Source organism: Somniosus microcephalus, chromosome 5 (genome assembly GCF_052327205.1).
Source record: "Somniosus microcephalus isolate GS21.2 chromosome 5, FLI_Smic_1.0, whole genome shotgun sequence".
In the NCBI taxonomy this organism is placed as follows: Eukaryota; Metazoa; Chordata; class Chondrichthyes; order Squaliformes; family Somniosidae; genus Somniosus; species Somniosus microcephalus.
The window spans coordinates 279,453,012-279,467,333 of NC_140991.1; the positions used below are offsets into that span (position 1 = coordinate 279,453,012).

Here is a 14,322-nt window from a genome sequence, read left to right on the forward strand (position 1 = left end):
CCCCCTCTCCCTCCCCCTTTCCCTCCCCCCTCCCTCCTCCTCTCCCTCCCTCCCCCTCTCCTCTCCCTCCCTCCCTCCCCCTCTCTCTCTCCCTCCCTCCCTCCCTCCCCCTCTCTCTCTCCCTCCCCCTGTCTCTCCCTCCTTTCCTCTGTCTCCCTCCCTCCCCTCTCCCTCCCTAGCGCCTCAGGCCCGGCCCGACTCACATCGGTAGCAGAATGGAGTCAGTCCGACAACGGGAGGCCGGGTGCCCATCGCTCCGAAGCAAGCCCGGCGTTCCTCATGGTTAACGCGGCGGGCCTTTGGACCCGGTTGGTCGGGCAGCAGACGAACGCCTTTCGCTGCGGACTCCCATGTCCGATTGCGGTCAGGGACGGCTCATTGGAAAGCTGCGGTTTTCCTGGTCCCGCACTCACGGCAAGAGAGAGAGGGGGAAGGAGAGAGAGAGAGAGTGAAGGAGAGAGAGAGAGAGGGAAGAGGAGAGAGAGTGAGGGAAGGAGATAGTTTTCCCGCGGCCGCCATTTTGTGAGGCACTAACGGCAGTTTGAAGGATTAGGCCCCGCCCACACATGCCATGAAAGGCCCCCCGTGACGCAGCGCGTTCCCCCCCCCCCCCGTAGGATTGGTCAACATTCACGTCACTCAACGCTAATGAGCGGTAGGATTGGTCAACTGCTAATGAGCGGAATTTTGCCGTTTTTTTGTATACTGTCCGAACAATTTTTGTCTGACCAAAAAGTAAATATGCCTATGACGCTCCCCTAATAAGTTTTCTTTTGAAAAAACATATGTGTAGGTACGCTCTATAACTTTTGAGTGATGCCCGGACCTACAGACAGACAGACAGACAGATCGATCCTTTTATATATATAGATTAAGCATGCTGACTATTTTGGGCAGTTTAATCCTCTGCACTTACCGATGTAGTAACATTGATGTACTGAACAGCAATAGATTGGCTGAATGGCAATAGAATGGCGAAAAGGGGAAGTGCAACGAGACCTGGGTGTCCTTGTGCACCAGTCGCTGAAGGTAAGCATGCAGGTGCAGCAGGCGGTTAAGAAGGCAAATAGTATGTTGGCCTTCATAGCGAGAGGGTTTGAGTACAGGAACATGGATGCCTTGCTGCAGTTGTACAGGGCCTTGGTGAGACCACATCTTGAGTATTGTGTGCAGTTTTGGTCGCCTTATCTGAGGAAGGATGTTCTTGCCATGGAAGGAGTTCAGCGAAGATTCACCAGGCTGATACCTGGGATGGCAGGAATGACGTATGAGGAGAGATTGGGACGATTGGGCTTGTACTCGCTGGAGTTTAGAAGAATGAGAGGGGATCTCATTGAAACTTATAAAATTCTGGCAGGACTGGACAGATTAGATGCAGGGAGGATGTTCCCGATGGTCGTGGAATCCAGAACCAGGGGTCACAGTCTAAGGATAAGGGGTAGGCCTTTTAGGACAGAAATGAGGAGGCATTTCTTCAACCAGAGAGTGGTGAACCTGTGGAATTCTCTACCACAGAAGGCAGTAGAGGCCAATACATTAAATATATTCAAGAAGGAGTTGGATATATTTCTTAAGGCTAGAGGGACCAAGGGGTATGGGGAGAAAGCCGGGACCGGGTACTGAACTTGGATGATCAGCCATGATCGCATTGAATGGCGGCGCAGGCTCGAGGGGCCGAATGGCCTACTCCTGCTCCTATCTTCTATGTTTCTATGATGCACGGATGTCATTCATTCGCAAATCCCCATTCAGTATCGGGATGCGATTGATCTAAGTCTGAAGCAGGAAACCTGAGCTTCATATTATCCCACAGATAGCCTGGTCTTGCCTGTCGAAGAAATAAACCCCGTGCAAGGTCCACAGGTGCCAGTCTCCTGGATCTGACAGCTGGGCTCTGCTGTACAGTTTTAGCAGTTTAATCATTTAAATATTATCCCCCACACCAGCCCGCGTACAAAACCCAACCAACAGGTTACACCCCAAATCCTCTGGAGGCCGTGTGGGGCTAACGTTTCACTCCGACAACCGATGATGCTTTTGCTGGCGAATCGCATTAGCACCAATCACTGTAAGCAGTGGTGACTGGACCTGTGGAACTGTGCCCCAGCACCAGCCAGGGGAGATGGGAGGGAATGGGCGATTGAAGGCAGCAAAGGAAGACGATTGAACACGTAACATGCTGCTTTTCTTAGCCCAGGATGAACGTGTTCCATTTTAATGATTGACGGTAGTTTGGGACATGATGGGCCAGAAATTTCTGTCAAATTAACGACAAGGCTAATGGCGCTCACCGTTATTTATGGATAAATGGTACAGCAACTTCAGGTGAGGAGCAGGTGCGCGGTTAAATGTGAATATCCAAACATTGCTGTCCGAGTTGCTGTTAGCTTTGCGAAAATGGCAGCTCACCCTTAGCCCCCTCATCTTTTTAGGAACTTGCTGTATTTTCCCATTAATTGCCCAGTAAACTCGGCACAGGAAGTTAAGTCTTTTCATTACAAGTGTAAGTACCCTTTTAATGACATGATAAGTGTTAATGACTCCCAACCTCTCTAGAACTGATGCCCTGCTGCAACAAATTATGGCCCATTGTAAGTTCAAAACAAAATTCAAATAAGTAAAATTCTATACCTGAAAGCAGATTCAATAGTAACTTTCCAAAGGGATCTGGATATGTACCTGAAAAGGAGAAATTTGCAGAGCTATGGGGAAATAGCAGGGTGAGTGAGACTAATTAACTAAGTGGATATCTCTTTCAAAGATTTCGACCATGGGTCGAATGGCCTCCTTCTGTGCTGTAATAATTCTGTAATGCAATGCGATTCATTTTGGTCTTTGCTTCCTCCTCCCAGACGATTGAGAATTGCGTCTGCATCTTGAGGAACCTTTCTTACCGGCTGGCGGCGGAAACGGCCCAGGGACAGCAGATGGGCACAGACGAGTTTGATGGGCTGCTGTGCAGTGACAGCAATGGCAAGGACGGCGAGAGCTCGGGTTGTTGGGGCAAGAAGAAGAAGAAAAAGAAGGGCCACAATCAGGTGACAACTGGGGATCGGGAACAACTCAACTGGGGAGTGAGCCCAGCTCAACTGGGGATTGGGCCCAGTTCAATTGGGGAGTGAGCCCAGCTCAACTGGGGAGTGAGCCCAGCTCAACTGGGGATTGGGCCCAGTTCAACTGGGGAGTGAGCCCAGCTCAACTGGGGAGTGAGCCCAGCTCAACTGGGGAGTGAGCCCAGCTCAATTGGGGAGTGAGCCCAGCTCAACTGGGGATTGGGCCCAGTTCAACTGGGGAGTGAGCCCAGCTCAACTGGGGAGTGAGCCCAGTTCAACTGGGGAGTGAGCACAGCTCAACTGGGGAGTGAGCCCAGCTCAACTGTGGAGTGAGCCCAGCTCAACTGGGGAGTGAGCCCAGCTCAACTGGGGATTGGGCCCAGTTCAACTGGGGAGTGAGCCCAGCTCAACTGGGGAGTGAGCCCAGCTCAACTGGGGATTGGGCCCAGTTCAACTGGGGAGTGAGCCCAGCTCAACTGGGGAGTGAGCCCAGCTCAACTGGGGAGTGAGCCCAGCTCAACTGGGGATTGGGCCCAGCTCAACTGGGGATTGGGCCCAGTTCAACTGGGGAGTGAGCCCAGTTCAACTGGGGAGTGAGCCCAGCTCAACTGGGGAGTGAGCCCAGTTCAACTGGGGAGTGAGCCCAGTTCAACTGGGGAGTGAGCCCAGTTCAACTGGGGAGTGAGCCCAGCTCAACTGGGGAGTGAGCCCAGCTCAACTGGGGAGTGAGCCCAGCTCAACTGGGGAGTGAGCCCAGTTCAACTGGGGAGTGAGCCCAGCTCAACTGGGGAGTGAGCCCAGCTCAACTGGGGATTGGGCCCAGTTCAACTGGGGAGTGAGCCCAGCTCAACTGGGGAGTGAGCCCAGCTCAACTGGGGATTGGGCCCAGTCCAACTGGGGTGTGAGCCCAGCTCAACTGGGGAGTGAGCCCAGTTCAACTGGGGAGTGAGCCCAGCTCAACTGGGGAGTGAGCCCAGCTCAACTGGGGAGTGAGCCCAGCTCAACTGGGGAGTGGGCCCAGCTCAACTGGGGATTGGGCCCAGTTCAACTGGGGAGTGAGCCCAGCTCAACTGGGGAGTGAGCCCAGCTCAACTGGGGATTGGGCCCAGTTCAACTGGGGTGTGAGCCCAGCTCAACTGGGGAGTGGGCCCAGTTCAACTGGCAATTAGTGTTGTTTGTGTCGTTCATGAATCGTCGATCCGCTGAGCTCTGTTCTTTTTGTTCAAGCAAGCTGCTGTGTGTCATTACAAGGTGGGCTGGAGTCGGTGGTTTTACTGGAAGGATAGAGAACATTCCGAATCACTTTGGAGCTGTGTCGACTTTATACTGATCTTTGTTACAATGTAACGACAAAGCAACGGGAGGCCGTAGAAATCCATGCATTTTCTCAACACCACTGTAGCGTCAAAGAGCGTGCAAACTTTCTGCAGCTCTGAGACGCTTTTGAAGTGTATTTCTCACCCATCCAATGGGGGAATTGTCCTGTGAGTTTCTTAATGAGCGATGTAATCATTATAACTAGTAATAACTTCCAGTCCCCCTCAGGGGTCGACTGAATGGTTCTCATTATCGGAAGATGATACTGTTTAAGGTTGTATCATCATGGAGTGTAGCAGGAGCTGAGTGAACAGCTGCATTTCCCCCCCCCCCCCCCCATTAATTTTGTCACGTCACCCATTTATAAACCTTGGGGAGCAAGAGTCCATGTGACTTAGTACATGGGAGGAATATAACGTATGGAAACAGCTGCATGAACACCCTCAAAGACCCCGTTTGAAGTTATTTCTTGTTGGGTTTAGCAAGTGTTTGATTCCATGAAAAGATTATAGATGTACGAAGCAAAAAACATGTCACTCAAATTTGTTTGGTGGTGTTTGTGCAGGGTGAACGCAATGTTAATCTACCTCAAATTACAACTAGCACTGGCCATGATCCTGGTCAATATACCATTCAAGGTTCTGATGCAAATATACTGCTCGGGCCTTCATGTTCCCTTGGATGCAAGTTCTAGGGTCCAAAGCATTTTGAATTCCCACCTTCCTTCATGCTGGGAAAGTCGCGCTACAGCTGTGTAGCGGGGAGGAGCTGGTTGAGATTGACATGGGTGTTCCCTCTTCAGCCAGGCAATTCTCAATAAAAGTCGAACAAACATATGTCCAGATAAGACGGAGTTAGGTTTGAGACAGGTACCCTGGATGCAGTATCCTGGACCAATGCAGCCCACTCTGGCCAGTGACTCATTTCAAGAAGTAAAATAAAGAACTTGCATTTATATAGCGCCTTTCACGACCTCAGGATGCCCCATGGTGCTTTTCAACCACTAAAGTACTTTTAGAGTGTAGCCACTGCTGTAATGTAGGAAACATGGCAGCCAATTTTGCGCACAGCAAGCTCCCACAAACAGCAATGTGATTATGACCAGGTAATCAGTTTTTTTTTTAGTGATGTTGGTTGAGGGATAAATACTGGCCAGGACACCGGGGATAACTCCCCTGCCCCTCTTTGAAATAGTGCCATGGGATCTTTTACATCCATCTGAAAGGGCAGACGGGGCCTCGGTTTAACGCTCCATCCAAAAGACGGCACCTTCGACAGTGCAGCATTTCCTCAGTACTGCACTGAGTGTCAACCTAGATTATGTGCTCAAGTCTCTGGGGTGGGACTTGAACCCATGACCTTCTGACCCAAAGGTGAGAGTGCTACCAACTGAGCTGTGGTCGACACCTTATATGCAGTAGATTCTTCATTTTAATGGCCCCAACTGCTTCCCTGTTTTCCTGCACAGTCTTAGAAGATCCCATCAGACAAATGTCACCCCGTCTTATCCTGTTGTCGGGCTAGCATTTTACTCAGTCTCCCGCTGAGCTTTGATCTTGCTACAGTCTGCTCCTGCCCGTTATGCTAGTTGCCAGCCAAAATGACGTTTTAAAGAAGCTTTCTGCTGCAATGATATTTTTAGAATCTGTTGTAGTGGCAAACTGTGTGCATTGAGATATTCAGAACCTATCTGGAGAAGTCTGGTACAAGGGATACAAAGGCAGTCTGTCACATCGAGAGGCAGAAGCTCCCTGTTTGAGCTACAGCTTGGATCAACATCTAAAGCAGCCACCCATGCTGGCTGGGCCTCTCCAGTTCTTGGCGGGGCTGCTGGATCCAGCACTTTACGTCAATGGCATCTCGATGCTCGTGGCAAAAAGATCGGCCCTGTCACTTGTGTGTAATACATTGGCGAACTTTGTGCTCCTAAATGTCTGCCCGGTGGTGGAACACTTTTCAACTTTGCTGTGCATCACGCACTACTTACCAGATCAAGTGAAACAGGCCAGGCGCAGCGCTGAGCTCCCTCGCTATTCCACGTTGTCTCAACCTCAACCCCAGTTATTTCTACAAAGCAGTTTTCATAATGATGCCATCACTCATCATTTCATTAGAGAGCTTCAACAAAAGTATATTAAAACACTGCAAAAATAGAAACCACAAAGAAAGAAGAATAAGGAGAGGCGATATACATTAAGGAAATTGTTTTTCTCCCCCATCAAATCCTTTAATCATCTTAAACACCTCAATTAGATCACCCCTTTAACTTCTATAACTCAAGGGAATATTATAACAATAATAAGGAATATTTCCTTACCTAAGGAAGGATATACTTGCCTTAGAGAGAGTGCAACAAAGGTTCACCAGACGGATTCCTGGGATGAGGGGATTGTCCTATGAGGAGAGATTGAGTAGACTCGGCCTATATTCACGAGTTTAGAAGAATGAGAGGTGATCTCATTGAAACATGTAAATATCTTAAAGGGCTTGACAGGGTATATGCTGGGAGGATGTTTCCCCTGGCTGGGGAATCTAGAACTAGGGGTCACAGTCTCAGAATAAGGGGTCGGCCATTTAGGACTGAGATGAGGAGAAATTTCTTGTTAATCTTTGGAATTCTCTACCCCAGAGAGCAGTGGATGTTCAGTCATTGAATATATTCAAGACAGAGAGCGATAGATTTTTGGATACTAAAAGAATCTCGGGATAGTGCGGGAAGGTGGAGTTGAGGTAGAAGATCAGCCATGATCTTACTGAATGGTGGAGCAAGCTCAAAGGGCCAAATGGCCTACTCCTGCTCCTATTTCTTATGTTTTGTTCTTATGAATGCAAGTCTAGTCAATGCAACCTGTCCTCATAATTTAACCCTTTTAGCCCCGGTATCATTCTGGTGAATCTGCGCTGTACCCCTCCAAGGCCAATATATCCTTCCCGAGGTGTGGTGCCCAGAACTGAATGCAATACTCCAGTTGGGGTCTAACCAGCTTTATAAAGCTAAATCATATCTTCCACCCCTTCACATTCAAAAAGAAACTTGAAAAGGAAACATTTGCAGGCCCATGTGGAAAGAGCGGGGGAGTGGAGTACTGTAATTTGATAGCTTTTTCAAAAAGCCAACACAGGAATGATGGGACGAAGGGTCTCCTTCAGTGCTATAAGATTCTATGATTCTAATTTAAAAAAAAAGTAGATCAGTTCATCAGCGCCTTTATAAATTTGTTGTTAAAAGTGGTGCAGTGCTCCTTTGAGGACTCAGCGAGTGTACTCATCCTAACTGGTCCAGCAGTATGAGCATTGAAATTAAGTTAGAGAGGGACAATCAGCTAAAATTCCTGTTTCAGATTGCTGGAGTGTGCATGTGTGAGGATTCGGTCTGGTTGCGATGCCCCACATGGTGGAACAGTCCGCTGAAACTCTCTGTCATGGCTCACCTGTAAACAATGGGCACGGGAGGGGTGAGGTATTTGAGGGTGACCAGAACCTGTGCAACCAAACTCCAGCTAGGCAGGGTGGAGGGGGGAGGGGGGGGGAGGGAATCAACTCCCTCAGAAGAGGAGGACAGGGGACAAAAAACAGCAAACATAAAACAAAATGGTGTTGATGAGCAAGCTGGCTCTTGAATTTATCTCAGCCATGTGAAAATAGTTTCATTGAAGAAACCAAGATATTCACAGAAAAAAGCATGACACTCAAAGTAAGGCATTAACTTGATCTTCTCCTAGATTTAAAGAAAGCGAGGGCAGGGTTCTGTTAACTGCATATTGTAAATCCCAAAAGACCAAAACTTGATGTTAGAGCTTGGCATTAGCAGAAATAGCATCTCCATAGCAACTGAGAAAGAGTGTGCAGCTGTCAGACGGTGCTACGGCACAGTAATGGAAGCTGATGCATGTGCACATTTAAGCAGATATGTTTGCTGTTTTCTTACAAAACCTCACTTTGTAGCATCAGTGCAATAGAAAAGTGGTTTCTAGAAGATGCATTTGTTAATGCAACCTTTTCTGCCAAGTTTGCCTGCCTGTGGGTGTGTGCAGATCATGTCACTTGATTGCATAGCTTAGTTCTGACTAATGTCTGTTTTGAATCTGACTGCAAAGGTTCTCCATTTTCATAAGATCCACAGAATTTGAGGAACAGGATAAGTCCATTAAATCCAACAACACCATCAATCTATCCTTTCACCACATCACTAAATAAAGAAACTTCAAAAGGAAAAATTTGCAGACCTATGAGGAAAGAGCGGGGGAGTGGGACTAATTGGATAGTTCTTTTAAAGAGCTGGCACAATAGGCTGAAAGGCCTCCTTTTGTGCTGTTATATTCTATGATTCTAATCAAAAATCATCGAGTAGGTGGGGTCCCTACCTGGTACAGCAGTAGGAGCATTTAAATTAAGGTAGGATGGGGCAATCAGCTAAGATTCCTGTTTCAGATTGTTGGAAGTGTCCATGTGCGTGAATTCGGTATGGTTGTGATGCCCCACATGGTGGAACACTCCACTGAAACTCACTGTCAAGATTCACTTGTAAATAATGACCACAGGGGGGATGGTATTGGAGGGTGACCGGCACCCGTGCAACCAAACCCCAGATAATGGGGGTTGGGTCTACAGAACAGCATCTAATTGTCTCTTGTACCCATTAATATCTTCCACATAAATGACCTTCCTGATAATTTATGCTACTATTGCCTTATATGGGTAACAAAGTCTTGCCCTTACTCCTGATTTTTAATCTACGACCCCTAGATTTTGGGCCCGACGCACTGATAATTTACTGGGATCAGTGTTGTCGATCCCCTCCATACTCTTGAAAACCTGGATTAAATTATCTCCAAGTCGTGTCCTTTCCAAAGAGTCAACTTCCCCAACCGTCCCCCCATGTCAGGACCTGAAACCTGAGCAAGCTCCAGAGTGCCGGCTGCCTTCTGTGTTAGGGCAATTAACCGCAATACCTCATAAGTTAGACCTATAAAGGACTTGCGTTTATATAGCGTCTGTCACAGCCTCACTATGTCCCAAAGTGCTTTATAGCCAATGAAATACATTTTTTGAAGTGTAGTCGCTGCTGTAATGTGGGAAACGCAGCAACCAAAACAAGCTGACAGCAATGTGATAATGACCAGATAATCTGTTTTAGTGATGTTTTAGGGATAAATATGAGAAGCTTACAGTGTAGAAGGCGGCCATTTAACCTATTGTGTCTGTGACGGCTCTTTGATGGAGCAGTCCATTGTCCTGCTCTTTCCCACGGCCCTGTATCTTCCTGTGTTTCAGTTTATCTGCTCTTTCCTCTGCCTCAACTACTCGCTGTGACTCTTAACAACTCTCCGTATATAGAGATTGACCCTAATCTTTCCTTTCACTCGCTTAATGACAATTTTACATTCATGACCCCCTCGTCACTCATTAGCCAACCAGAGGAAATTGTCTTTTTTTCTATTTCCCCTATCACAAACTTTCTGAATTTTAAAACTTCTATTAAATCTCACCTTAGTCTTGCGTGCTCCAGAAAGCACACAAGAAGCAAATAAACCCTAGGAAAATGGAATGCTTTCGAGGATAAACTAGGACATACAAAAATAAAATTAAAATTATGTAAAAATAAAACTTTATAGCCCATATCCTAACTCGCGCCAAGTCCCATTCACCAATCACCCCTGTGCTTGCTGACCTACACTGGCCCCCGGTCCAGCAATGCCTCGATTTTAAATTTTCATTCTTGTTTTCAAATCCCTCAATGGCCTCGTCCTTCCCTATCTCTGTAACCTCCTCCAGCTCTACAACCCCCTGAGAACTCTGTGTTCCTCCAACTCTGGCCTCTTGTGCATCCCCGATTTCCTTCGCCCCAGCATTGGTGGCTGTGCCTTCAGCCGTCTAGGTCCTGAGCTCTGGAATTCCCTCGCGAAACCTCTCCACCTCGCTCTCGTCCTTTAAGGTGCTCCTTAAAACCGACCTCTTTGACCAAGCTTTATGGTCCCCTGTCCTAATATCTCCTTATGTGGCTCGTGTCAAATTAACATTCCTTTGAAGCACCTTGAAACATTTTACTATGTTAAAGGCACTATATAAATGCAAGTTGTTGTTATTGTGTCATGTAGAGATTCAGGAAAGGAAATTGGAAGATTGTACAAAAGTAAACGGAGTCTTTGTAAAAGACTGTCAGGACAATAAGTAAAGTGGAAAAACAGTTTGTAGTATTCATTAGGGAAAGTCAGGTTCATTGGGTGTATTCAAGACAGGGAAAACACTGAAGAAGCAATGTGGCTTGTTAAAGGTGAGAGAGAGGTCTGGAGACAGAACAGCAGCTGTGTGTCAAGCCTTTGAAATAAGCACTCATCAGTATTCACAGCGGAGGAGTCTGCTGGTGTTGCCAAGCCTGTAAACAAGTTGTCAGGGGATACCTTGAGGTAAGCAACAGAGAACAGCTTTTCAAAGAACGTGGAAATCGGAGTCATTGATGGTTCACACAGCATCGGACCCAAATGGAGCAAATCCAGTAAAATAAGAGTGTCAGAAGGGGACTCTACCTCAAACCTTGGGCTTTTTTTTAAACTCGTGGCGAACCCTGAACGAGGGCATCTCATGGGAGTCATGAGGCTGTTACTGCCTCGGACAGGGTCACTCGTCTAGCAGTGGTTCCCTATTTAACATGAGAAAATCACATCAAAGGTTGACCCCCTGGTCATGTCTACGATGCAACTGATGATCCAGACATCTAGTTGCAATGGCTAAATAAACAACCTTTAGAGATAGTTCTCAGCCAAACAGAACTTCAAAGTGGATCCCACCTCCAAAATAGACAGTGAGCAGGTACATAAGTTATTTTAAGATTTTTTTTAAAAGGTATAGAACAGATCTAATCTATAGGATATATTAGAAATGATGCCAGCTAATTTCCTGTAGCATTGCACACAGAATCATAATCAAGGTAGTCTTCAGATGAAGTGGGGTTATAGGGGAGGGGAGAATTGGACAACGGCAACAGATGTAACTTAGTCCCCATGTTAAAGACATACATTGTGTCCTTATTTTTATGTTTCCATTATAAATTCCTATGTCCACATTTGTAATGGAAACTGCCTTTCAGATGAGATATTGCACTGAGGTCCCATTAACCCTCTCAGGTGAACATAAAAAGATCCCACGGCACTATTCGAAGAAGAGCAGGAGAGTTCTCCCCAGTGTCCCAGCCGACATTTGTTTCTCAACCAGCGCTACCAAAAACACATTCGTTGGTTGTTCGTCTCATTACTATTTGTGGGACCTTGCTGTGCACATATTAGCTACAGTGTTTGCCTACAAAACAACAGTGAAAACACTTTAAAAATAATTCATCAGCTGTGAAGCTCTTTGAGACATCCTGAGGATTTGAAAGGCGCTATACAAATGCAGGCTCTCACTGGCTTTCTCTTTCTCTCTGTGAACATGTCTGTAATTACACCCGAGAGAGAGAGAAAGAGGTGGAGGAGAGGTGGAGCTGGGTATCATCAGCGTACATGTGAAAACTCATGTTGTGTTGCCAGATGATGTCATTGAGGGGCAGCATGTAGATGAGAAATAGGAGGGGGCCAAGGATAGATCCTTGGGGGACACCAGAGGTGACAGTGCGGGATCGGAAAGAGAAGCCATTGCAGGCTGGAAAGATAGGAATGAAACCAGGCAAGTGCAGCCCCATCCAGCTTGGCAACGGTGGAGAGCCGATGGAGCAGAATTTTGTGGTCAATTGTGTCAAAGGCTGCAGACAAGTCCAGAATGACGAGAAAGGATAGATTACCTTTGTCGCAGTCAATTAGGATGTCATTTGTGACCTTGGTAAGAGCAGTTTCAGTACTGTGGCAGGGGCGGAAGCTTGATTGGAGGGATTCAAACAAGGAGTTCTGGGAAAGATGGGCACGGATTTGGCAGGTGACAACACATTCAAGAACTTTGGGGAGGAAAGGGAGGTTGGAGATGGGACGATAGTTTGCAAGGATGGAGGGGGTCAAGGGTTGTTTTTTTGAGGAGGGGATGTTGATGGCAGATTTGAAGGAAAGAGGGACAATGTGTTCTTTCTTTGAATTATAAATTATGTTATTCATCTCACTACAAAACAAAAAGTCAAATATTTTATTCGGGGCTTGAGACACTCAACTAAGGTAAATGCAATAACATTTGCAAACAGTGGGGGAATGTCACATGATCAAGTGTCATGTGATTAAGCATGTAACTAGTGGAGTGCCGCAAGGCTCAGTGCTTGGGCCTCAGATATTTACAATCTACATCAATGACTTAGAAGAGGGGACTTGAGTGTAATATATCGAAGCTTGCTGACGATACAAAGCTAGGTGGAAAAGTAAGCTGTGACGAGGACGTAAAGAGTCTACAAAGGGATATAGACTGGTTAAGTGATTGGGCAAGAAGGTGACAGATGGAGTATAATGTGGGAAAGTGGGAAATTATCCACTTTGGTAGGAAGAATGGAAAAGCAGGATATTTTTTAAAAGGTGAGAGACTAGTAAATGTTGGGATTCAGAGGGATTTGGGTGTCCTTGTACATGAATCACAGGAAGTTAACATGCAGGTACAGCAAGCAATTAGGAAGGCAAATGGTATGTTAGCCTTTATTACAAGGGTGTTGCAGTATAAAAGTAAGGAAGGCTTGCTGCAATTATATCGGGCTTTGGTGAGACCACACCTGGTGTACTGTATACAGTTTTGGTCTTGTTACCTAAGGAAGGATATACTTGCCTTAGAGGGTTGCAAAGAAGGTTCATTAGATTGATTCCTGTAATGAGAGGGCTGTCCTGAGAGATTAAGTAGAATGGGCCTTTATTCTCTGGAGTTTAGAAGAATGAGAGGTAATCTCATTGAAACGCATATAATTCTTAAAAGGCTTGACAGGGTAGATGTGGAGAGGCTGTTTCCCCTGGTGGAGAGTCTAGAACCAGGGGTCCGAGTCTCAGGATAAGGGGTCGGCTATTTAGGACTGAGATGAAAAATGTCTTCACTCAGAGGGTGGTGAATCTTTGGAATTCTCTACCATAGAGGGCTGTGGATGCTCAGTCATTGAGTATATTCAAGACTGAGATCAATAGATTTTGGGGCACTAAGGGAATTAAGAGATATGGGGATAGGGTGGGAAAGTGGAGTTGATGTAAAAGTTCAGCCGTGATCTTATTGAGTAGTGGAGCAGGCTCGAGGGACCATATGGCCTACACCTTACTCCTATTATGTTCTTATGAGTGGTGTCACGTGATTGAATGCCATGTGATCAAATGTCACATGATCAAATCTCCAGGAATATGTCAAACCAGAGTTGGCAACCCTATGCATGCAAGTGTGCTACCACTGAGCCACAGCTGAAGAAGGGAAACCAAGCAAGTAGAAGTCAGTGTTTCTATTTTAGTTTAATATTGTTTTTTTAGTGTTTAGTTTACCAGCAGAGGTGAATATTCCAATTAGAAACCTACTAGCAATGGCTTTGTTACTCTGAGCGAGTCTTTTGACGAGACAGTGTGTTGGCTTCTTTGGGTCTACCAGCAGTCTTAAAGCTATTACAGAAAAGAGTGAATGTGGTTCTGGGCTTCAAGAACGGACAGGGGAAATAATCTGAGAAGTGTCAGCCACTTAGTTTGAAAGCAGTCATTGAAAAAGAGTAGATGTCTATCGTACAAGAAACAATCATCACAAAAGATTATCTAACAAGACTGAAAATAATAAATGAATGTCAAAAGGACTCATGAAAAGCGGGTTGTGTTTCATAAATCTACTGGGATTTTATAACGCTGTAACTGAGTTAGTGAAACAAGGTAATGAAGCAGCGATGTAATTCCTCGCCTAAAAATTGGGAACCATCGCTGCGCCAGAATGGATAGACCCGCGGCCCGTCCTCCAGGAGCTCTACGTTCAGGTAATTATTTTTTAACAGCTTACCTGAGGACACTTAGGGGTATGGTTGTGCAGTGGTTGTGTT

At 46.3% G+C, this 14,322-nt stretch overlaps 1 protein-coding gene across 5 annotated transcripts in view; it reads left to right on the top strand.

The window, feature by feature from the left end:
• LOC147117753 (catenin delta-2-like) overlaps positions 1 to 14,322 on the top strand; it is a 1,234,825-nt gene that overhangs the window by 1,115,232 nt on the left and 105,271 nt on the right. For all 5 annotated transcript variants that reach the window (XM_085988992.1, XM_085988995.1, XM_085988993.1 and 2 more), the window contains one exon: positions 2,853 to 3,038. In XM_085988992.1, the coding sequence (XP_085845118.1) occupies positions 2,853 to 3,038 (186 nt within the window). The remainder of the gene's footprint in view (positions 1 to 2,852; positions 3,039 to 14,322) is intronic.